The 25847-nt window shown below is 47.1% G+C and overlaps 1 protein-coding gene across 8 annotated transcripts in view; it reads right to left on the bottom strand.

Annotated features, from left to right (window-relative positions):
* The window catches only part of NFASC (neurofascin), a 155027-nt gene that overhangs the window by 77747 nt on the left and 51433 nt on the right, over positions 1-25847 (bottom strand). For 7 of the 8 annotated variants that reach the window (XM_040985257.1, XM_040985259.1, XM_040985261.1 and 4 more), the window contains one exon: positions 4032-4140. In XM_040985257.1, coding sequence (XP_040841191.1) covers positions 4032-4140 — 109 coding nt within the window. Of the gene's footprint in view, positions 1-4031; positions 4146-25847 lie in introns of those variants that run through there. The other variant, XM_040985265.1, reaches the window with a different exon arrangement.

Here is a 25847-nt window from a genome sequence, read left to right as displayed (position 1 = left end):
TTCCGTAGTTGGGTCACGCCATTGTTTCCTGATCATCAAGTATTGATTGGTGAACATCAGTATGGGGTGTGTGGCTATTAAGGTTTGTGCCTCATCAATTCCAATAATTTGACTCCTTAAGCAATTAAAACAAAAGGCGGAGGCAGAGAGCTGACAGGGTTGACTTTCCTTCTTAACTAGGAAGGGGGCTTCCTTCTGGCTGCCCACTTGATCTTGTGTCTGTTTCATTCCTGTTTTCTTAATTGCACATTACCTCCCTCTCCAACCCTGTTCATGCCACAGGATTCATTTTACCTAGGAAAGTAGTGAAACATGGCCCAAGTACTTGAGCTTCTGTGCCCATGTGTGAGAGATCCAAAGGAAGCTCCCTGGACCGTCCCAGCCCTGGCTGTTCCACCCACTTGGAGAGTGAATCAGCAGATGCAAGATCACTGTGTCACTTGGCTTTTCAAGTAAATTAAAATCGTTTTTTAAGGGTGGGATACTTACACTCACTTCTGACAGGCTATCAGGATGTCGGATCATGATTAGAGCAAGGAGCAAGCCAGCATCAGCACGTGGCATTTACCCCGAGCCTGGCAAACACTCAGCACTCCTCCCGCAGGCTCTGTGGCTGGCACGCCTTTTGCCACACGGCTTTGGCCAAACTCAGTCTTCAGATCTACTTTGTGTGTCCACCAAGCAGACCAGACCACACATGCAGGCTCTGTGGCCAAAGCAACACTGTTTACTCTTAGAACTAGCGTGTGCTTGTGCTGAGCTGCATGGGGACGGTCTACACTGCAGCAGAACGAGGTGCCCTGCCAACCTCAGACCAGCCACAGCACCTCTGGGGTTCCCACTCCTGCCTCCACCACAGTCTCCACTGCTAAAGCCCTCCACACCCTTGTTTGTTCCATGAGCTTTTTCCACCAGCAACCCATGTTCCCCATGCTCCCAGCTGAGGACAGCCGGCATCCAGCCACAAGCGGGAGCCATCTCAGGTCCTCTGCAGTGACTTCCAATCTGCCCTCGATATTGTTCTTGCTGCTGACAGTCCGAGGTAGCATCTTCCAGGTGCTGTTTTTAAAATTTCTGTCTGCTGTGACAAGTGGGGCCAGAGAGGAGAGACTGAGGCAGCAGGAGGGAGCAGCAGCTGTTCCCTCCCCTCCCTTGGTCTCCCGCATTTACATCCAACACAGACACTGGTCTGCATCCAACTGCTCTCCCAGCACGCAGGCAAGCAGGCAGGCAGGCAGGCACAGGCTGGGGGAGAAGTGCAAACACAGACAGCCTGCAGGAGGCGGGGAGGAATGCAGTGGAAGGCAGCAGCAGGAAGGTTGTTCCCTACCTTAGGAGAGGCACTGCATTTGTCTAGGAGTTGCTGGCAGTCTTCTGCGCCTACACCAAAGGCACTGCCGTCCCTGGCAGTGGAGGGGAAACTGCCCACCGTGCACACCCCTCTCCCAGGCTTCCCTGTGCAACAGTTGTGCTCTTGCTAGAAACAGGAATCTACCCAGGGACACATCAGGTGATAGCCCAACAGCTTAGCCTCTGGAGGAAGGTGGGCGTGGAATCAGCAGCAAAGACCTCAATAGATTTATAAGGGAACACAAAACATTGGTTTTCGCAGCAACCATCCATGTCCCCAGGCCCAGCCCTTGACAATTGAGGGCTCATGGCAAAAAAGGTGGAGAAGCAGGAGTAGCCCCAGGGGCCTGGAATTGGTTTTGGGTCAGGAGAGGATGTGGAGCAAATCAGACAGTTCCTGCTGAAGCCCGGGATCCACGCCATCTGTACACAGCTGTGTCCTGAGCCTGCTGTCCAGGTGTCCACGGAGGCCTGTGGTGATGCTGCTGGAGGGATGAGGCCTGGTTTCCTGCTGATAGCTAGAGGGGCTTAACAGCCTGACTGCAATTAACCAAATGGATGCATTTGGGAAATGGAAGGTCTGGGAGGCTGCGGGGTTCCTGCCCTGCGTCAGAGTGCAGGTGTCCCTCAGTCAGCAGGTGCCCATTCTGGATGACCTGAGCCGATCCCAGCTGAAGTGCTGGGAGTGGGAGGAGATGACGCCTGTCAGGGAAGGTGGCTCCTACAGGAGGAAGGACAGGGAGTGGTGAGGCAGCAGATGCCTGGGGCAGCGCCAGATGGCAGTGGCCTCAGGAACAAAGGCAGAAGAGGCAGAGGGAAGGTGGACACGGACACTAGGGCTCACTCCTCTGGAGCCTCCGGAGCTGCAGGACAAGTCAGAGTCACACGTGGAAGTGGCTTAGGAACAGCTTCACAGCTTGAATGACACTGGGGACAGGTCACCCTGAACACAGACCCAGCCCCAAGTCCAAAGGGCCAGCAGGTGGCACAGAATATAGAGTGAGTGAGCCAGCGAGCCAGCGAGCAAGGCTGGGGACTCAGATCCCTGGGCACTGGCATGCTCTGAGGCTCTGAGCAGATTCCTCTACCTCTGTGCACCAAACTTCAGTGATCCGAAAGGACTGGGCAACAAGGGCCTCCCTCCTGGGCCGTGGGGGGAGGGGTACCTGGGAACTGCTGGTCAAGGACACGGAAACACTGATGTCCAGCATGTCAGCTGCCATCACCAGCTCCCCTGCTAGCAAGCAGTCACCCTCGCTTCAGCGCATCCTCTGTGTGTCTCCTCCTGCCTTCTTTGTTCAGGCTTAGAAGTGCCAAAACTCACCCGAGTTTGCACTGGTAGGGCAGGATGGAGCCAGCCATGAGCCAGCTACCAGTTAGATACACTACTGGGCAGCAACGCAGCCATCACCAGGCCCAGGGTTTCCTGGGTGAGGATCTGGTTGGGCAGCCCAGTGAGGGCCGGGCAGGCATTCTGGGAGAGAGGGTTTGACAGTACATAGGGTGAATGAAAAGGCGGGGGGGGCGGGGGGGGGGGAATGGAGACACACAGCTGTGCACACCCCTGGGGCTCAGCAGTTGAGCAGGTTATCTACAGAATGTGTGCATTTAAACAAAGGAGCACAGTGCTCCTGCACTCAGTTCTCCACATGCCACAAAACAAAAGAAAGGTGCCGTCCCCACCCCCTAGTGTGATCAAGTAGTTCCATTCACAGCGACAAGAGGGTCTGATCAAAAGCTCAGTGGCAGGTGAATCCCTGCGGGGGAGAAGGGAGGGGGGATTGGTGGTTGGGGGGAGTCCCTGAAACCTGACACTGCTCTGAATCAAGTTACAGCCCTAAAAAGGGGTCACACAGAAATGATGAAGCAAATCTACTTGTTGATATGAGAAACAGTAATAACCTCCATTTACTAACACCTGCTATACACCAGACACCGGGCAGGGCTCCCCATGTCTGTTCCAATGCCGTTTTTACAGCCCTATTCCATAACCTAGCAAACCCATGCTCTGTGCAGTGGAGAAAGCATCCAAAAGCCACAGAGCCACACCCCTACCCGGTGAGGCCAGATCCCAAACTCATGTTCTCAGTACATTATGCTTCCACCTTCTCATCCCTGCCCAGGGGCCTCCAGGCGGCAAGCTTATGGTCCACTGCCGGTTTCTGTGGGGTTCTAGTCACAGCCCTCACTTTTTGCATGGTCCTTCCCTGCCACCTGCCTAGGAATCACAAGGCAGTCCGAACCCAAATTGGAACAATGCAGACCCCGACACAGGGTGTGGCTTCTGTGCTGTGGGCCTTGGTTGGTGCTGACACCCTGGACAGCTGTCCATCTGCCAGGGCCTAGGCCCCGCCCAGAGGAGGCCTTCTGGGGCTGCCCCCCATATGCCAGGGCTGTCATGTTGTCAAGGCCCATGCTAAGCTGGGGGCAGGGGAAGGAGGGGAGGTGACACAGGCCACAAACAAAGCTGCTTCCCAATTTTTCAATTAAGGTGAACAGTGGCGACAATGGCTACACTAATGCCAGCTGAATGCACCTGCTGGGGAAGAAGGATCTGGTGCAGGGAGGGCCTTGGTTCCTCCCCCACTCCCACTACACACACACCCCCTCCCCCCAGAAGATTTTGGAATCAGACTAAGCAAGATCAAAGAGGCAGGAGGCAAAAGCCGGCCCCTACTCACCTTCTCTGCCTCATTCAGCCTCCTCCTGGCCACACCAGCAGAGGCTGTGCACCGGTCTGAAGAAGGAAGGGAAACTCCAGGATCCCCCAGTGCATATAAGTCAATCAACCTGTCTCAAAGCAAACAGAGAACCCCAGGGTTACTCCAGGAAAGGGAGGGGGAAGGGGCTTTGTGGTCTGCAGCTTGTTCATTCCCTGGGGAAATTTCATCTTTGTTCCTACCTACTTGGAAAGCTTTGCATGGCATACCAGCACCTTCCTTCAAAGACCTTTAAAGCACTCTGCCAAAGAAGGGACTTTGGGGTTCCACTTCTCTCTCATAAAGCCACCATTTCATTGCTGGTTCCCTGGTCTCACAGAGGAGTCCAGCCACATCTGAGTCTCTCCCACATCCACAGGACAATTTACCTGTAATGATCTCATTAATTTTTCTAGCTTCCTTAAGACAATGATCATGTCATAAATTGAATTCACTAAATAAATTCTTAACACATTGAGAGGAAAGCTAGTTTTAGGGTCAAGCGACACACATTTTAAGTTCTGTTCTTTTATGACATTTAAGGTGGGTCATGTTCCCTAGGTGTATCTCAGTTTCTTTATCTGTGTAATGGGGAGAGGGACCTCAGAGCGAGTCGAGCCACTGGGCCACCTGTTAGCATTAAGGATTCAAAGTCCCATCTGGAGTTCCTTGGGGCAATCATGTCATGCTTCTGTGTCTCATTTAATTACCTGCTATCTCCTTAGAATATGTCTCCAGGAAATGGCACAACACACCCTTGCAGGTGAATGTGGCAATATGTATCACTGTAAGTACACATTTGCTCTTTTACTCAGCAATCCTAGTTCTCGACTCCAAGCCACCACTGTGCTCTCCAGGGCTACTAATGGAAAGAAATGTAAACTGGGAAAAACGTGTTTAATGTGTGCTTGATTTGTGAGGCGAACGTGACAACCACTACACTACGGAAACAGAGCTGTGTGCTTGATTTGTTAAGAAATGATGGAGAGATGTAAAAACACACATGCTTTTACGTTTTTTAAAAGATCATGAAAGGATAAAGCACAAAATACATTTTCAAAAAGGAAGGGGAAGAATGAGGTAGAGATCCTAGACTATGAATGTACCTTGTTTTGTTGCTTTGAAATATTAACATAATGATAAACTAACTAAAAGTTTTCAAAAAGGTCCCTTCCCATCCTCACAGATGGCGATTGAAACAGGATCATCTGTGTGTTGCTAGAGAGATGAACCCCAAGAATACAAACTGCTCAAACCCCCCAAGATATCCCAAACTGCTTTCAGTGACATTATGTATTAGTATTTTATAAAGAAGGGGCTTCAGGGCTCTCACTGTGCAGAGTGAGTACAATACCTTCACGTTGCTGAGAAGCTAAGATTTTGTCATCAGAAGGAAATAAAATGTAAGATGGTGAGACTAGAGAATAAAACCACCTCAGTGGTCCCGAGAGTGAACCTCAGGGTCTCACTTTTTCTCATTTTACTTTTAGTTATTATCATTTTATGATACAGTTCCATAGATCTTGGGATTTCCCGTATCCCCTCCCCAATTCCCTTCCCCTCACTGAGTTCCCCTATATCGTTACTATAGTATAGCTCTTCATAACAGTCCTATGTCCATTTTTGCAGGCATGGACAAAGGCAGAGAGTCCGGCATCCTACTGTCAAGATATAGTAAACAGTTTCATTGGGAGTTCATCTATGTCTGGAAGTAGAGATGCATATTGCATTGTATCCTCACATCTGGATATGATAGTCTCCATTACACAGTTACTATAACATCTGGATATGATAATCTCCATTACACAGTTACTATACATTCCCTTAAATGAAAAGCCACAAAACAAAATCAACAACAGGAAGAAAAAAAAAAAAGAAATTAACAATACCATAAAGTTAAATAACATGCTACTGAATGACTAATGTGTGTCTGAAGAAATGAAAAAGAAAATAAAGAACCTTCCTGAAGAAAATGATACTACTGTATGATCTATGAGTCATTGAAGAATTTAATAAGAAAGTGTTTTGAAGAGATGAAACTAACAAGAAAAAACAAAATCCATGAGATACAGTTTCCACTGATCTTCGTTGGTAAAATGTGTTTCCTGTAGGCAACAAATAGATGGGTTTTGTCTTGTAATCCAATCTACTAATCTTTGACATTTGATTGATGAGACAAAGTCATTTACATTCAGGGTTAATACAAATAGGTGATAATTTGGTTCTGTCATTTTAGCAATGGGTTGTTCATTGATTTAGTCTTCTGTTGTTATTTTGCTGGGTTATTCTTCGAATTTGGTTTTGGTTTTCGCTATTAAGTATCATTTGTCAGGAAGGCTTGGAAGAGGTATTTTCTTTTAACTTTCTTTACTGTACAAGAATTTTATTTCATTTTCATAGACAAAGGAAAGTTTTGCGGGGTATGTTATCCTGGGCCGACATTTTTTTTCTTTTAGAATTTGGAATATGTTGCTCCAATGTCTTCTGGCCTGCAAGGTTTCCTATGAGAGTTCTCCTGTGAGTTTAATTGGCATTCCTTTATATGTCAGTCGATTTTTTTTCACATACACATTTAGGGATCTTTTCCTTATGTTCGATTGAAGAGAGCTTGATTATCATGTGTTGTAGTGAAGATCGTTTTTGGTCAATCCTGTTGGGAGTTCTGTGCCCCTCCTAGATGTTTCCCAATCTTTCTGTAGATTAGGGAAATTTTTCCTTATTATTTCACTAAATACATTTGTAAACTCAGCTTCTCTTTCTCCACCTTCTGGGACTCCCATAACTCTTATATTTGGCCTCTTAATAGTGTCTTTCAATTCTTGAATACTTTTTTTGGCCTGATCCAGCTGTGCTTCCAGCTTTTTGTTTGTTTCCCCTGGTGACAGGAAATATCTTCTAATTTTGAGATTCTTTTTTCTGCTTTCTTTATTCTATTTTGGAGACTCTCCATTGTACTTTTTATTTGCTCCACTGTATTATTCAGTTCTGATATATCTGCTTTCATTTGATTCATTTCCAGTGTGACATATTCCTTGAATTCCTTGAATGCCTGCTTTATGTGCTTCTCATTGTTAAGAAATTTTAGAACAAGTGTTTTGAATTCTGTATCCCCCCTTTTCTCGACGTCTTCCTTAGTGAACTGTGGTGTTGGCAAAGGGTTTTGCCTCCTTTGCAGGGGAGTCTTCAGTAATATTCATTATGCCTCTGTCTCTTCTTTTGCTTTTGGTCATTGTACTTCTGGTTATCAGATTCTTCTCCTTGGGGCAGAAGCTGAGTCACCCACAGATCTATGGCTCAATTTTCCTATTGCAGTTGGTACAAGGCTCTTTGTTTTCAGTCACTTGTGCCACTTGCTCCAGCGAGTTCCAGGTCTGGGTTCTTAACATTAGATTTCCACCATGATCTCGACAGCCCCAGCTCCTGTCTCACCAATCTCCACCTCCTGTGATACCATGCTGATACACTGTTGTCTGTACCAGGATCTCACTTTAATCTATCACACAGGTGTACACACACACACAAACACACACACTTCCACTAGCTCTGTTTAGAAATGATGATCACCCCAAGAGCACTGTGGACCCCCAGCAATCAGACTAGAACCCTAAGACCCACCCTCCCCTAAGCTATCACTCACTTACAGACAATGTTATAAAACATGTCACCTGGAAAACTATGAAAGAGCGAGTAGGGCCGGTGTTGTGGAGTAGCACAAAACAGCTGCTACCTGCAACACCGGCATCCCGTACAGATGTCAGTTCCAGGTCCAGCTGCCCACTTCCAATTCAACTCCCTGCCAACAGCTTGGGAAAAGCAGTGGAAAATGGCTCAAGTCCTTGGGTCCTGCACTCATGTGGGAGATCCAGATGAAGCTCCTGGCACCTGGCATCAGCTTGGTTCAGCCCTGGTCATTGCAGTCATCTGAAAAGTGAACCAATGAGCAAAAGGTCTGTCTCTCTCATTCTCACTCTTGCTCTGTCTCTCCCCAGGTATCTGTAACTTTTTCAAACAAATACATCGTTAAAAGAAAGAAAAGGGGATGGCACAGTGGCATGGCATGCTAATCCCCAACTACGGTGTCTGCATTCCATCTGCACACTGTTTCAAACCCCCAAGACTCCACTTCAACCCAGCTCTCTGCTTGAGATTGGATAAAGCAGCAGAGAATGGCTCAAGGTCCTGGGTCCCTATACTTCTGTGGGGAGATTCAGAAGAAGCTCCTGGCTCCTAGCTTCAGACAAGACCAACTCTGGCCACTGCAGCCATTTGGGAAGTGAACCAGTAGATGGAAGATCTCTCTTTTCCCCTCTCTTTCTCTATAACTCTATATTTCAAAATTTTAAAGAGTAAACATTTTTAAAAATTATAAAACCAGAAAGAAGAAGTGGGCAGAAATGTGGGTTGGGCTCTAGGAGTTGTAAGATTAGCCTTTATATGGGTCAGTACTGAAGATTATGGTAGACACAATAATTTCACTCTATTTCCTCTTTCTGTAAAGTATGTTTTAAGCAAAAGAGGCAATGATAGAAGAGTTTAAGAAATGGGAACCACTTAGAATGTTAAATTTTTGAAAGTCTCCTGGGGGGCTGATACGGTACAGCAGGTAGAGTAGCAAAGGATGACCCAATTACTTCTGGTCCTGTCACCCATGTGGAAGACCCAGAAGAAGATCCTGGCTCCTGTCTTTGGTTTGGGTTCAGTGCTGGCCATCCAGAGAGTGAACCAGCAGATGGAAGATCTCTATCTCTCCTTGCTTCTGTCCTCAATTTTGACTTTTATAAATAAATATTTATTTTAAAAAAATCTCCTGACCTATTGTGAGAGATGATCTACGTAGCACCATATCCACTTTACACCTAAAAAACACGTGTGGACAATGCATTGAGTCTGAATTCAAACTAACATGTTCTTATTCCAAAGGCCCTTTGTGGTCTCTCTTCCATATTGTCATTTGTATGTTTGAGCTAACTCAACTTTGCCTACATACAAACCTTCTTACAAATATTTTATTGTCCTTTGGTAAGTGGTGATTGGACCTGCCTTGTGGGATTACTGTGAGATCAAATGAGAGCTATGATTTGAAAATCGATGGACAGAGAAGCCTTAAAGAGTGTTCCCCCACCTGTGTGTATTTCATCCTTTGTGGAATGTCAGGGTTAGATGGGAGCCCAGGGATGTACTCTCCATGTGACTCGCCAGGGGGAAGGGTCCAGGAAAGACACCTGACCCTTCACGGAGGATCAGGGCCTAGAAGACATTCGCTATCACACAGACTGCAAAGGTTCAGAAAGGATGGAGACCATGGCCTCTCTGTTGGGCACCTGGGCACTGTCCCCACCTATTCAGACAAGGACCGGGGCAGCAGAAGCCTGCCGGGCTCCTTTGAGGAAGGTACAGCAGACAAAGCACGTAACAGAAAGTCACTCTGGGATGGCTAGCCACTCTCTTCTATGTGGTCATGTCTGCCAGGGGCTCCCTCACCTCGGTGAGCTCCCCTGAGCACAGGTTTATCCTCAGAGAATCCTTCTCTCTACCCAGGAGGAGAGCTGGCCTGGGGTTGGGGCGGGGGTAGAGGGGAGGAAAGGGGGCAGGTCCTCTCACACTTCCTTACCTTGGCACACCAGGACTCTGTAAGTGCAGACTTCTATAGAAGCAAAATACAGATTCCTCTTGACTCCTGAGTCTCCCCATCCCCAGACCCTTGAATATTTAATCTGTGTTCAGGAAGTACCCACCACTCTCTTGTCCTCTTTAGGATTCCTACATAAACATTCTAAACATCTGACTTTATTTATTTTTTTTAAAAGATTTATTTTTTTTATTATTATTTTTTTTATTGGAAAGGCGGATATACAGAGAGGAGAGACAGAGAGGAAGATCTTCCGTCCGATGATTCACTCCCCAAGTGAGCGCAATGGCCGATGCTATGCCAGTCCAAAGCCAGGAGCCTCTTCCGGGTCTCCCACGCGGGTGCAGGGTCCCAAAGCTTTGGGCCGTCCTCGACTGCTTTCCCGGGCCACAGGCAGGGAGCTGGAAAGGAAGCGGGGCTGCCGGGATTAGAACCGGCGCCCATATGGGATCCCGGGCGTGCAAGGCGAGGACCTTAACCACTTGCGCCACCACGCCGGGCCCTGACTTTATTTTTTTTAACAGCTGGTACCTTCACACAATATGAAACTCAACAGCTACAGAAGATTATATGGGAAAATGGGTTTTACAGGTGGCTCTCTCTACCAACTCTGTCCCTTCAGCTCCCAGCTCCCATCTAGGCCCATCCCTCTCCTGTTCTCAACTAACCACTGCTTCTACTTTTCCTCTGGGTCCTTCCAGAGTCTGTGTGTGCATGTGTGCTCACATACATGTGTGTGTGTGCTTCTGAAAGCCAGAGCAGGTGCATATGCACTTCTCCCTCCCTTGTTTTGTGCCATCAGAGAATCTCTTGCACATCTTTCCAGGTGAGTTCACGGCCTTCTGGGTTAGATGTGTTGTATTCTGTTGTGCACTGATAACCACTGAGGTCATTGGTAATTGTTTGGTAGGGAAACTGCTGCAAGATGTATCTTTTGAGCCAATGTAATTTTTTAGGTTTGCAAGACTATTTTTAGAAAAAATTCTTGGATGTAGAAGGTCTGGTCAAAGAGAATGTTGTTCTCATGCTGTCTTCCATGAACACTTTGACAATTAAAAATGTTTTAGTTATTTATTTAAGAGTCAGAGTGACAGAGCACGGGTGGGAGGGAGGAGAGTGAAAGCTTGCAGCTAGAGGTTTACTCCATAAACAGCCACAGCAGCTGGAGTTGGGTCTGGCCAAAGCCAGCAGCCAGAAACTCCACCTGGGTCTTCCACACTAGCGGCAGGAAGCCCAGGACTTGGCCATCATCCACTGTCTCCCAGCACACCATTAGCAGGAAGCTGGACTGGAAGCAGAGCAGTCACTCACATTGCAAGTGTGATTGAATCTGCTGGACTGCAACGCAGCTCACATCCTTCGGCAGTGTGTGAGCCCGGCCCCTGCCCCTGCGACAATAGGTCGCAGTTTTGTTTTGTCTCTGACATCTGATACACAAGTTGGTATCACTTCTGGTGCTCTCTTCCTACGAGGCAGCCTGCACTTTCGTTTGCTGTGAATTAGTCATTTGTTCATTTCTTTCCTGGGGAGTTTCCCCTTAATTTGAAGGAACTCTTTATGGTTAGGAAAATCACTTCTTGTCTCTAGGAGGGGCTGTATCACTATTTTTATCCTAACTTTATGAGTGGCATTTTGCTACCTCTTCTTCCCTTCCCTCCCCACTCCATCACCCCACATTTTTTCCTCATAGTTGAGTGGCTCTTTCATGTTCCCTGCTATACTTATGTCTTCCTTCAAAGCTAACTTGAGGTGTTTCTGTACTTTCTTTTTCGTATGACTTTTTACATGAGCTTTTGTCCATCTAGAATTTATTTTAAGTTCCCGTGGGGGAGGGACTTAATGTCAATTCAGATAGCTTTCCTAGTCCCAGTTAGTAAAGATTTCACCTGTCACCTGCAGTGGGAAACACCGTCTTCATCAGATGCTTAATTCCCTATGTGTTGGTCTCTATTTCCACACTGGCTCTCTTTGTTTCTTCATGGCAAGAAACCATTTAATCATGACAGTTTTATAATCAGTTTCATTCTCTGTACACATTTTCCCCACTTATTTTTTTTACATATGAACTTAGAATCAGACTCCATTTTTAACAATAAAACCACATAGTACTTTTGTTGTAATCACATCAAAATGGTAACTGGGAATTAACATCTACGTTTATGAATATGACACACATGGGGCAAGCATGTCAGAGGACACAAAGTGACAGGTTTGAAGAATGAATAATCCAACAGGTCCAAAGTGCAATCTGAGACCTGTATCTGATACTAACTACTGCGTGAGAGCTGGGACGTAAGTTAGAGGCAAGACTGTCACTTCTCTTGCCGTAAGGAGAATCTGTGTGAAACAAGGAACAGGTGAATTTGATTCTGTTGTGAATATTTCACTATCCGTGTGTATCTCACAACATCACACATTGTATCATAAATAGACACAATGAAAGTTATAGAACAAAAAGTATGTGAGATGCATTTTAACCTGTTGAAAAGTTTCTCTGGACTCTTTCCACTGCATCTCAGCATTCTCACATACAATCTCCATTTTTGTTGTTTCTTACTTTGGATTTGAACTTCCATTAAGTTACTTAAAATGGGGCGGCATGTTGGTTCTGATCCTGCCATGATGAAAGTCAGGGGTTCTAAATGATCTGTGATTGAAAGAGACTGTGTCAAGGGAAAGGAAACAACAAAATTCATGAAGGAATGGGTGTTAGCCTAATGGTTGAGATACTCATGCTGGACAGAGTTCCTGGGTCCAATACCAAACCTTGGCTCCTGACCCAAGCTCCTCTAGTGCAAACCATGGAAGTCAGCTCCTTCCACCCATGTAGGAGACCTGTACTGTGCTTCCTGCTTCAGACCAAGCCCAGCCCTGGGTGGATGGAGACAACTGGGAGACAGTCAATGCATGACAGCTGTCAGCTTCTCTGCTTCTCAGATACACTTAAAAACTAAATGAAAATACAACATCATAAACCCTGTAGGTACGGCTAAGGCGCTGCAGAGAGATGGATGCAGACACTAAGCCCAGAGATTAGACAGCAGGCAAAGTCTCAAATCCATCAGCTAAGGCCCACACTCATGAAACTGAAGGAACAAAATCACCATAAAGTGAGAAGGAAGACAACAATATTAAAGAAGCAGAAATCAATGAAGCAGACAATAAAAATACCAGAGAAAAATCGGTGAAAATAAGGGCTGGTTCACTGAAAAGAGCACCACAATTGACAAACGTCTAGAAAAGCAGAAAATGATGGCAGGGTTACCAGTATCAGGAACAAAAAAGGGAAAATCATTCAGCAACTCCACAGGCAGCCAAAGCACATTAAAGAAATACTATGAAAAACTCTACACGTCTGCATTAAGAACTTGGACGAGGTGCAGGCACTGAACCAGGCAGCTAGGATACGGCTGAACAAACCCAGCTCCCACCCCGACCATACTGTAATCCTTGGGTTCCCCATGCTTGTCCCCAGCTCCCGTCTCCAGCTTCTTGCAAATGCTCATGCTAGCAGGCAGTACGAATGGCTCAGGGAGTGGCTCCCTGCCACCTACGAGGGAGACCTGAATTGAGCTCCTGTCTCCTGGCTTCTGTGGGTATCTAGGGAAGGAAGCAGCAGATGGGCATACTTTCCCACTCAATCTGAACCCTGACAAAGACAGCAGTTCAGATCAATCTCCAGAGAGTCACAAACGCTAATCCCAGAAGACTACATATTGTGTGAATCCACTTATATAACTTCTGCAAACAATCAATTATGGAAACAGAGAACAGGCGCTGAGGGAGGGGAAGAAATGGGTGTGGTCATGAGAGAATGACAAGAAGGATCCTTCTGCGGACATCTCACATTTATTTATTTATCTGAAAGGCAGAACAACAGTGTGAGACACATACACCTTCCATCTGCTGGTTCACTCCCCAAATGGCCAGGCTGTTGTTGATTTCGTATAGTGGCTTTTCATTTAAGGGGATGTATAGTAACTGTGTAACGGAGACTATCATATCCAGATGCAAGGATACAATGCAGTATGCATCTCTACTTCCAAAGATGGACTCCCAATGAAACTGTTAACTATATCTTGATGATAAGATGCTGGACTCTGCCACTGTCCATGCTCGCAAAGATGGACATATGACTGTGTATGAGAACTATACTATAGTAACGATTTAGGGGAACTCAGTGAGAGGGGAGGGAAATGGGAAGGGGATAAGGAAAATTCCAGGGCCTATGCAACTGTATTACCAAATGATAATAATAAAAAGCAGTAAAATTTTTAAAAAAGAAAAAGTGAAAAAAAACCATAATTGTTTAAAACAGAAGTGTAACACTCCTCTTGAAAGCAAATTATAAAAGAACCGTACTGTAGAACAGTTTGAAACAAACAGAAAAATTTCCATTACTATTATAAAGATTTTAAAATATCATTTTGATTTAACTTTTACTAAATATTTATACACTTACATAGTGGTCACAGGGTGGAGAGTTTGGAAATCAATTTTGTTCAGTATCATTCTATTTTGCTGCAAATATAAATGATCAATTTGCTACTAAATAAGCACAATTTATTTATGTAAATCATTTTCCTATATTTTCTATATGTGACCATTAAAGGCTTTTCATTCCATTCATGTTGCAAGTGATAGTAAAAAAATGGAAGAAAGAAAAAGAAAGGACGAGTGGCGACGTGACCCTCTGCTCCACCAGTGCCGCCACCCGGGGAAGGAACTCCATGAGTGCTCACGTCACTTGCCACAACTGCTGGTGAACCCAGACATGCCTCAGCATGCAAAGGTTTCAAAAGCAACTTTTTTGTTGTTTGTTTAATTGTAAAGTCAGATATACAGAGAGGAGAAGAGACAGAGACGATGATCTTCCGTCCACTGATTCACTCCCAAGCGGCCTCAATGGCTGGAGCTGAGCCAATCCGAAGCCAGGAGCCCAGAGCTTCTTCTGGGTCTCCCATGTGGGTGCAGAATCCCAAGGCTTTGGGCCGTCCTCCACTGCTTTCCCATACCACAAGCAAGGAGCTGGATAGGAAGTGGGACTGCCAGGATTAGAACTGGTGCCCATATGGGATCCTGGTGTGTGCAAGGTGAGGACTTTAGCTGTTAGGCTACCTTGCCAAGCCCCTCAAAAGCAACTTTTAGTTGATTTCCTTTGTACGCTATATTTTTATCATCTATTTATAACAGTGTCACCTCCTTTCCAATATTTACACTTCCTTTATATTTATTCCTTTGGCAGTATTAAATTAAAGCCAAAAGAGTGAGAAAAAAAAAAAAAACCTACTACCACCTAAAGTAACACACAATGGATGGAAAATTTTTTTTTTTTTTTTTTTTACTATGGAAGAATTTTATTTCATTTTCTTTTTTTTTTTAATGTATTTATTTATTTATTTTTATTTTTTTTAATAATCTTAGTTTATTAGGGTACAAAGGGTCACGGGCTACAGGGTGAAAGTGGGTAATATCATTGTTTCCACACTAATATAATCATTTTGCCATGTATCTAGGGTTAGGGGAGTAACAAAGGGGAAAGCCCCACCCTACCTCCCACCCATCCCCGATCCCCAACATGAGGCGCGCTCCAAGGGTCCTGCTCATACAGTTTTGATAGTTCATCAGTTCTGGATTGCTGCCAATCTCTCCGTCCCAACCGTAATGAAACCTATTCAGAGTCTACTGGCTGACAGTCTCTTGATGGTTGGGGTTCCAAGATCAGCAGTTCAGTTCGAGAAATATCCAAAGAAACTTCATCTGAGTTGATCCCAGATCTGATTCTTGAGTGAGTTTGCTAGTACAGACTCCAACACTGTTGTCACACCAATTAGCTTATGCATATGCTGGTCGTTGCGATTGCTGGGTCCGTTCGGCTTCCAGCCCTGTCTTCCTTGTGAACCAATGGGTGTTGTAGTCCAGCTCGATTCTACCCACTTCATACTCGGTCTTCATGCAAACCAGTTGGAGCTACAGCCTAGTTGGGGCGACTCCCCAAAACCCCTACCAGTTCTGCCCCCTAACCTGGTTCCCATGCTTGCCAGTATGCACTGCAGGCTTGTCCAGTCTGTCCCACATCCCAATTAGCTCTCGCACACGTCAATGGACATTGAAGCCTGGTTCAACCCAACCAACCTATTATCCAGCCCATACACCCACTGGCAGGTGCCTTTCTGTCAAGCCACCCCTGCTCCTAGCCTGGGTTTCATGCTGTCCAGTGAGGGTGGTAACCCTGAGGGAGGTGCCCACTATTTCCCTACTAGGCCACACCCACTCCCAGAGTATGCAGTCTCCAGGTAGTTTTGGCATTTGACTTGTCAGAATTGGCTCCTAGTACCAGCCTCTGCCAGTTAACGCTGTGGCTAAGCCCAAACACCCCTCAACCCACTCTAATTTTAACTTGCACCAGTCAGAACAGTCAGCTCACCGTGAGGCCCACAGGTGCTATAGCCCTGCCTAGTCTGAACTGCCCCCATCCGCATTCACACTTTCCAATGGAAGTAGTTATCCAGCAGGGGTGCCCACGTTCCCCTGTTGGCTTTGCCTCCTCCCTGATTGTCACATGTGCTGTTTGTGTGCTGCAGCCACATCTGGTACGGCTCATCTCACCTTGGCATTACTTGTTGTGTACTGGTATGTGTTGCAACCGAACCTGGCTCAGCCCACACTCTGCTCTGGTGCTCGGATTCACCAGAAGGTAATGTGAACAGATTCAGGCTGGTCTGCCCCCAACCCATGCCATGTGTATGCCAGTGGGATAATTTTCATTGCCTGTTCTGGGTTGTTCCCTATTGTGCTTCTTGCGCTTACCTGCATGGGACTGTGTCCTGCCAGAGAAGTTGCCCAGGCTCCTCCACCAGAACCTCTCCCAATGCCAGTTTTCGCGCATACCAGTGGGTCCATGAGCCGGCACTACTCAGTTCGCCTGCTATCCTAGGAGGAACAGTGGCTTTTCCTGCCTGGCCTCCGACCCAAGCTGGTTCTTGTTGTTGGATATTTCAACCCATCCATGGCTCTTCCATACCCCTACCCAGCTCACACATGGTTCAGTAAGGGCTGAGACCTAACCTAGTCTGTCACACAACCCTCCCTGGTCCTCCAGAGCACCAGATGGTGTTGGAATTTGGCCTGGCTTGGTGCTTCCCATCCCAGTCCACAATTGTGCCAAGTGAGATTACGATCGTATCCTGATCAGAATGTAGCCTCAGTTCCAGCCCATGCGCTCCTTGGTGGGAAACTCAACCCAGCTAGGGTGTCCCGTTATTTCCCCAACCGGGCCTCTGCCCTGCCATAGAGCAGGTGTAGGCCGGTGGTTGTTCTGTCTCCGCTTGGCAGAGCCCCTCACTTGTCCTGGCCCCTTGGATGCTGTGGCTTAGTGCCTCTGCCTCACACAGATCAGTATGTGCAAGGACCTACCTGGCATGAGCTGTGCTCCAACCTGATTTCTGTTGTTACTTGTGAGTTAAGGTTTGTTCAGCCCTGCCCATTCTGCCCCCTTCCAGTGGCAGCCCGGCCCACCCCACATCTTGTTTAAAGATGCACATTTGGGTGCTGCTGCCTTGACCTACCCTGACTGTTGTGGATTCCTTTACCCATGAGTGATGGCAGATGGCGTGGTCACACCTAGCTTAGACCATTGCAACCCCAGCTTGGGAACTAACCCGGGGGACTTGTATTCCAAAGGGTTGGGCCCACACAACCCCACAGAGCCTACCCCCAGCCCAAGTTCTCTTGTGTGCTGGAGAGTGTCTTGATCCTGCCAAATGTGACCACTCCACACCTCCAACACTCAGTCGGGCAATGGTACCCAACACTGCCAAAGAGGCCCCCATCCATAGCTTCGGTGTGGGCTAGTATGTGGTGATCAGTGATGTTCTATACTAATATCCCATCTCTGTATTCATAATTGAGCTGTTGCATCTGTCTTACTAAAATTATCTTCTGGACACTTCCCCCAAACCATTAGGTCTTGGTCCCCTTGCCTGCTTAAATCTGTCTTACTAAAATTATCTTCTGGACACTTCCCCCAAACCATTAGGTCTTGGTCCCCTTGCCTGCTTAAATCTTTCATGACCCTGTCACTGAGATGCCTGCATCCTGTATCCCAGCCCCGGAGTTTGAGTCCCGGCCTCCCTCCTGGAAAGGGGGGCAGCAGGTGATGGTTCATCCAGTGGGGTCCCTGCCACCTACGTGGGAGACCTGGATTAGGTTCCCAATTCCCAGCTGCACAGTCCACGCCCTCTGGCTATTTCAGGCCTTTGAGGAGTAAATCTACAAATGACAGCTCTCGCTCTCTCTCTCTCACACACACACACAGAGTAAGTGAGAGAGTGAGTGAGTGAATTATGGGCTAGCACAAATTATAGAATGCAAACATGAAAATATTCACACAGGTGTATTTAAGGCATACCCTTAGAATAAACTGCCCAAAGTTAACAGCACTGGGAGTACTCAGTAACTTGTCCAAGTAAGGAGACTCATTAACCTTTTGTGGCTGGCAACCTGCTTCCCTACGTGAACCCCACATTCCTAGAACAGGGCACTGATTTCAGTGCAGCCAGATCTGCATCCTGAAGCCATCAGCAAGAGGCTAGCAGGGGTCTGTAAGCCCAAGGAGTGAGGGACTTTCTCACTGGGGGCTTCAAGGCAGACACGAGCACTATCATCCACGCTTAGAGCAGAATCCGACAGGTTCATCAGGACAGCACACAGTGTGGAAATGCACCATCTTCCCAACGTGCTCAGGGTGGTGCTGGCGACCCTGGGAATCCAACAGCAAGCATGCACCTGGCTCTACACAGCCACCAAGTTGATGGGAGGAAAGACAGCATGGGCAGAGGAGTGGGAGACCGCTGCTGGAAGACACCACAAACAAAGAGAACTAAAAAAACAAACCAAAAAACTGCTGGGAGCAGGCAAGCGGTGCAGGACAAGTCAGAGTGTCAGTTCTAATCCTGGCTCCGCTGCTTCTGCCCCTGCTTGCTGCTGATGCACCCGTGAGGCAGTAGATACCGGCTCAAACGCTTGGGTTGCAAACACCCATGTGGGGGGACCAGACTTCCTGGTTTCTGGCTGCAGGCTTGCCCAGTTCTGACTGTTGAACGCATTTGAGAGTTAACTAATGGATGCACAATTCATTCTCTTTCTTTCTTTTTCTCTCCCTCTCTCTCTCTCTTTCTTTCTGTCTCCCCCCCCCCGCCATCTTTCCCTCTGTCATTCTGCCTTTCAAATATACAAACATATTAGTTTATCCTAAAGACAAGTTACAGATTATGAGAAAATATTTGGAAAACATAAATCTGATAAGAGACTAGTTCCAGAATACCTAGATTCTCAACTGAATAAGGAAACAACTCAACAAGCAACAGGCAAAATACCTAAACAGACAATAGACATTTCACCAAAAAAGATGTATGTGTGGCAAACAGGCAGACAAAAAAAACATTATCTGCCATCAGGAAAGAACACTGTGACACTACTCTGCACCTGTTGAGGTATCTTACCTGGAACAACTAGAACTTACATACACTGTTGGTGGGAACACAAGAAGGCACCTTCACTGCGGAAAACAGCTGAGCAAGTTCTTAGAAAGTTAAGCGCAGGGCCACCAGCTAACCCAGCAATAATCCTGGGCATTGACAGACAAGAAATGAAGGTGTATGTCTACACAACACCCTACGGGCAGACAGAGTAGGCTTATTCACAGCAAGCCCACACTGGAGACAAGCCACAGGTCTGTCCACAGGTGAGCAGCCCACTGCGATGTAGCACACAGCTCCAGGGAACACTAGTCACCAACAAAACGAATGATTTACTGAAACACACAGAGTCACACACATCTCACACACTTTATGTCAAGTAAAAGAAGCCGATCTCAAAGGCCACATGTCACCTGATTCCCTTGCCATGACATGCTAGAAAAATGAACTCCAGACACAGTGACAGAATACAGATCAGTGGGCACCAGAGTCTGGGACTGCAGGGAGAGAACCTACAAGGGATACAGCAGAACTTTCCAGAATAACAAAAATGTTCTGCACTTTGAATAGGATGGTGGCTATATAACTTATGCATTGAGTAAGGTTCATAATCTTGTTCAATTAATAAAGGTAAGCACCATGCTGTTTAAGTTATAACTTAATGTATACACAAAGATAAGCTAAGATCCAGGGGAGGACACACACACACAAGAATACATGGAGAATGTCTACAACTTGATAAAATAATCAGCAACCCAATAAAAGCACAGGCAAGAGGCCATCAGGAACACATCAATGACTAATAGCCATTCTGGTGTTCTGAAAAATGCAAATCAAGACTGTAATGAAATGCCAATTTACACTCATGCACTTGGCAAGAACAACTGAATCTGATGACACCAAGTGTTGCAAGAGAATGAAGTCACAGATGGTCAAGGGTGCAACCACCTTGGGGAAGTTCTACATTACCTCTGAAGTTGAAGGCACACAAACTATGACTCAACAAAAGACAAAGCAGCAACAATTAGGGAGCACTAGGAAGGGATGGCTATGCCATCCACTGCTACACTAGGCATCCTTTCTCACCCACCACAGCCCCAGGAGGCAGACACGAGCATACTGATTTTACAATTAGAAACTTGAAGTTTAGTTAATAGGAATTCTCACCCAGAAAGCAGCAGAGCCAAAACCCATACCCAGGGTGACCTTGGGAGCCTAGTTGTTAAGATACAGGTTCAGTTGCCTGCATTGTATTTAAGCCGGCACTGTAGTATAGTGGGCTAGGCCACCTGCAATGCTAGCATCCTATATGAGCACCAGCATGGGTTCTTGGCTGCTCAGCTTCCAATCTAGCACTTTGACAAAGTCCTGGGAAAGCAGCAGAGGATGGCCTGAGTGCTTGGGACCCTGCACTCTGGCTAGGAGCCTTGAACTGAATTCCTAGTTCGTAGCCCCAGCTACCGAAGGCATCTAGAGAGGCAAGCAGCATAGGGGAGGACTCTCACTATCTGTTTCTCAATTGACCCGTCTGCCTCTCAATTAATTGAAAAAAACAAACAATTGAAACCCAGGTTGCTATGACTAAAACCCATGCTACTGTCATGTTACACTGAAACTCCTCTCATGATAATGCAGCAAGATTTCCTCTAGAACCTTACAAGACCCCGAGGGACGAGTCAGAGATGAGCAAAGCTTGCAGGGAGCAAAGCTGCAAAATGTCCCCTTTGCAATTATCCCAGAGAACTTAGTGTTCCTGAGGGAACAAGAGGCGCCAAGACCATTCTGTTTCTTCCTGGTGGGGCAAATTCGATGCCTCCTGGTGTTGACGTGTACCATGAATCAGACACAAACTGCAGTGCTCAGCAGGACCTGGCCAGACAGATGTTGCGGCTGATTAAACATGTCTCTGTCAGGTTGTGGAAGCAGGGGAGCCAGAGCGGCTGGACCCCCAGTCCTGTGGGCAGAACCTGGCCAGGAAGAATCTGGTGACAGCTTCAGCCTCAAACAGAACAGTCTTGGGGACAATCACAGGTGATGGACAGAAGGCCTGAGGGGAGCAGCCACCACCTGCAGTGCCAGCACTGCATATGGCCTCTGATGTCTTGGCTGCTACACTTCCAGTTCAGCTCTCTGCTAGTGCACCTGGGAGAACAGTGGAAGATGGCCCAAGTACTTGGGCCTTTGTACACCTATGTGGGAGACCTGGAAAAGAGACCCCTGGCTTTGGCCTGGTATGGCCGGCCCCGGGTGTTGCAGATGTATGGGGAGTGAACCAGCAGACGGAAGATCTGTTTTTGTCTCTTTCAATGTACAACTCTATCAAAAAAATAAATCTTAAAAATCAAACTTCACCTGCCCCAGCCATGGGCACGCTGGGCAGAGGGCACTCACAACACGCTCATCTCCCCCACTCTGGAGCAAAGGGTAAGAGAAGGCATGATAAGGCCCTGGCTTAGGCCTGGACCAGCCTGCTTTTTCCTTCATTTTAATTTTTTAATATGAAGGGCCTGGCGCTATAGCCTAGCAGATAAAGTCCTTGCCTTGAATGCACCGGGATCCCATATGGGTGCCAGTTCTAATCCCAGCAGCCCTGCTTGCTATCCAGCTCCCTGGGAAAGCAATTGAGGATGGCCCAAAGCCTCGGGACCCTGCACCCACGTGGGAGACCTGGAAGAAGCTCTGGGCTCCTGGCTTCGGACTAGCTCAGCTCTAGCTGTTGAGGCCGCTTAGAGAGTGAATCATTGGACGGAAGATCTTCCTTTCTGCCTCTTCCCCTCTCTCTTTTTATATGACTTTCCAATACAAATAATAAATAAATAAGAGTAATGAATTGCATGTATGCCTCAACCCATGTCAGCAATCTTTGACTCCAGGTCAACCACACATGATCTGAACGCCTGGCCCTCCCCACCCTTCCACTGGATCATTTACAAGCAAATCCTTGGCACTGTCTAATTTTGTCTACAGACATTTCAGCACCTACACCTAGAAGACAATTTCTCTTCTCGAAAACATAACCCAAATACCACTAACTTCTCTGAAATTAATCATTTTTAATGTTTTGAAATATGCCAGATCTAAACTTTCTATAGTTTCATAAATGTATTTTTTCAAGTTTATGTGACTCAGCATCCAAACAAGCCTACCCAGTAGCTGACGTGCCTCATGCCTCCTCACTCCACAAGCTGCAGCTCAGTTTTCCCTCTATACTCTATTTTTAAAAAGAAACTGGGATTTCCCCTTCTTGGACTGTTTCATGCAGGTTTTGTTAGCTGAGAAAATAAAAAACAACAGAATTCTCACCTCCTCATTGACCCACCTCCCTGCACCAGTGCTGCTACTTCAGTAGGTGGGTGTTTGTGCTTTAGATGGTATGTCTCCTTTATCATCATTTCGGGTGTGTGTGTATGCACTCACACACACACACACACACACACACACACACACACACACACACACACACACAGAGTCCTCAAAGTCTGGCTCACTAACCCATCATTCTGGCAACAGCCAGCCTAAGGCTGAGACTGGGAGCTGGATATTCAATCTGTCTGGGTGATAGGAACCCTGGACATAAAACCCAGGCCTGGAAAGTATTTGCTGAATGAATAACTAAATGGTTAAAAAAAAAGAAAGAGAGACCCTGGTGCATGGTCCTTTATGAGCGCACACCACCAGCCTTGCACACCAGCCACAAACGCCACAAACCCCCTTCCACTAACACTGCTGGTGGTCAGGGCCACAGTTCCAACACAAGCACCCAGATTGACCATGTAATCATTATTTAAAAATAAAATTTTTAAAAAATGAGAGACCAAAGAGTTAACGAGCTGACAAACAAGTGACAGCCCAGGCAGGAGGGTTATTGTTGTAAAGTTATTTCCTTAGTCCTCAAAGTAGAGGAACAAAGCAGGATTGTGCCAGCTGCCTCCCCTGCAGGAATTCACATTCTAGATCCATCTAAATGCCAGCCCAAGTGTTGCTCAGAGCACAATTACTCTACCCAACAAGCACCGCCAGGGCGGGGGTGAAGACAAGCCTCCCACCCACTGTGTGGCAGCGAAGCTTGGTTCTCTGCATTCAGCTCTTCTGATGGCACCAACCTTGGAACGTTTCTCTTGGTCTACCCCATGCTTGCCCATCTCAACCAGGCCAGAGAGCGGGCAGGACTGTTCACAGTTCAGAAGCTTCTAGACAAGGCAATGAATGTCAAGGAAGCCAACAGATCCAGCCAACCAGCTCCTCTCATTCTTAGCCTCCCGCAGAGCAGGGAGGAAGCAGACACCTGCAAAAGACCCCTATATCTCCAAGGAGGTGGCCATGGCGTCAGGGGAGTCCCCCACTCCCTATCCAGGTGGCTCGAAGTCAAACCTGGGGTCTTAAGTACTATAACAGTGTGAAAACCCAGCAATGACAAAGAGATGGTAGCCGATGATGCATGCCTCAAGGCCATCATGCCAGCCACAGTACAAGGAAGCACCTCTGACAGTCACCTGAACATCCAGGTGGCATGGCTTACAGGGGACACCCTTCTGCAAGTCACAGCTTAAGGCTTGTCTCTGTAAGCTGCACTCTTGATGGGCCACTTCCAGGGTCACCACAGCTACCCTGAATGTCCTCAGCAAAATCCAGGGAGTAGATGAGCAAAGGCAGGGAGAACGGAGGATGCAGGACTCAAAGGGCCAGAGTGCCAACAGGCAATAGCAAAGGGGCCACAGCAGTTCAGAGTAGGAAGACTGCCAGGCTCACTGGCTGGAAGCAGGGTGGGGTCCTGGCAGGTGTCATACAGCCCAGATGAAGGGGCAGAAATGAGAACCAGCCAGGTGGCAAAGGCACAGCCGCTCTGACCATGGGTTTGAGCATTAGCTCCAGGCTGATCTCGAGGGCAGAGAAGGAACCTGTTTGGATGAAGGGGAGAACCGGTGGCCAGGAGCAATAGCAGGGGGTCTGGAAAGGATGCGGGGAACTGGGAACATCAAGCTACTGGTTCCATAACCAAACATGATGTAAATACAGTTTCATAGTCAGACTCACCCAACATGGGGAAAGTTAACGAGCCCCTTACCATGCTCCACTCACCAAGACCCCTGCTAGAGGCAATGTAGGGAGGTGCACCCCCACACCCCACAACCAGACTAGACCTCAGGTAACAGGCAGTGAGGAAGCAAAGGAGCATTCCGAGACAGAACGGGGGTCTGAGGCGGCAGCACAAGCAGGTGATTCCTAAGACAACAGTGAGTGGTTCAGAAAGCAACAGCACTGCCGACGAGCTTGAAGATGACCCTGACCCTGATTATCAGACACCAAGGCAGTTGCTTAAAGCCAGAAAGCACCAAGCACTGTCAAAGACTCATGTGCAGACTTCAATATTATTTTTGTGCCAAAATAAACTTTTATACTTTTTCTACAACTATCTTAACTTTCCTATTTTCTTCTTTCTTTTCTTTCTTTCTCTCTTCCTTCCTTTCTCTCTCTCTCTCCCTCCTTCCCTCCCTCCCTCTTTTCTTTCTTTCTTTCTGGAAGGAGAGATTAGGAGTGCAAGGAATAGTGCTATCACAAGCAACATGAAGACGATGGGAATACGGGTCTCCTGCATCAGGGTTAGCTGCGTTAACCAAGATGCAGAGGGGACTGGATTATATGTGCTAATTCAGCAGAACCCCCAGGGCTGGGTCAACACCCCAAGCAGGAAAGAATCCCAAGGAAAATACAGACCAGTAAGAGGTGGCCAGCAGACTGAGGACTGAGCTGTTCCCTGCTTCTGTGCCAAGTGACCGTTCTTGAAATACAGGAAGCAATCAAGATGGTGAATATTTTCAAACCTAAATTCCTACAACACACTTTCCCCAAAGGCCATGGAAGACACCCAGGGCCATTGCTTTCTTGTTCCCTAGTCTACTAGACTTCATTTATTTTTTTTCTGAAGCTAATGATGCTCAGGAAGGTGGCACTCCCCCTAGCATCAAGAGATGGCTCTTGACACGGCTGAGCCCACATGCTGACACCATTGTCCTGTGCTAGTTTTTGGTCGAGTGATGGCCATATGGCTAAGCTGATCATCAAGCACAAGAAAGATAGCTTGGTAACATACCCACAAAGACACCAGTCTCTTACATAGATAGAGTGCAGGGGCAGTGAGCTTAGGGACAGGGTGCAGATGCTGCACAGGGCACCTGCATCCATATCAGAGTGCCTGGGTTCCAGCCCCAATGCCAGCCTTCACAAATGTGCATTTGGCTGTAGCAAGTGATAGTCCATGTAGTTGAGTTACTGCCACTGATCTGGGAGACCTGATCAGCTTTGGCCTGGTCCAGCCCAAGCCACCACGGACATTTGAAGAGTGAATCAGAAGATGGGCGATCTCTTTCTCTGTGTCTGTTTTTCAAAAACTTTTATTTTTAAATAAAAGTCATTTTTAAGAAAGTATACAGCAGAGGCTGACATTTACTCCTACCAGGAGCACGGCTATTTAAGACACGATATACGGAAGGTGGCAGCTGTCTGTTACTCTACGGTGTTAACTGAGCAACCAGGAGTTTAGAACTTGAAGATTCCTATGTGTGAAAATCAGGGCAGTCCAAACACCTGGCGGGCTTGGGACTCAAGGCTCCGTTGTGTGGACATGATGGTGGTCATCAGAGAGCAGGACAATGGGAGCTGGTGAGGTAGCCTGAACCAGCATTTGCCAAG

This window comes from Ochotona curzoniae, unplaced genomic scaffold (genome assembly GCF_017591425.1).
Source record: "Ochotona curzoniae isolate NIBS_2020 unplaced genomic scaffold, NIBS_Ocur_1.0 contig_430, whole genome shotgun sequence".
Taxonomy (NCBI): domain Eukaryota; kingdom Metazoa; phylum Chordata; class Mammalia; order Lagomorpha; family Ochotonidae; genus Ochotona; species Ochotona curzoniae.
This window is presented reverse-complemented; position numbering and strand designations above follow the sequence as displayed.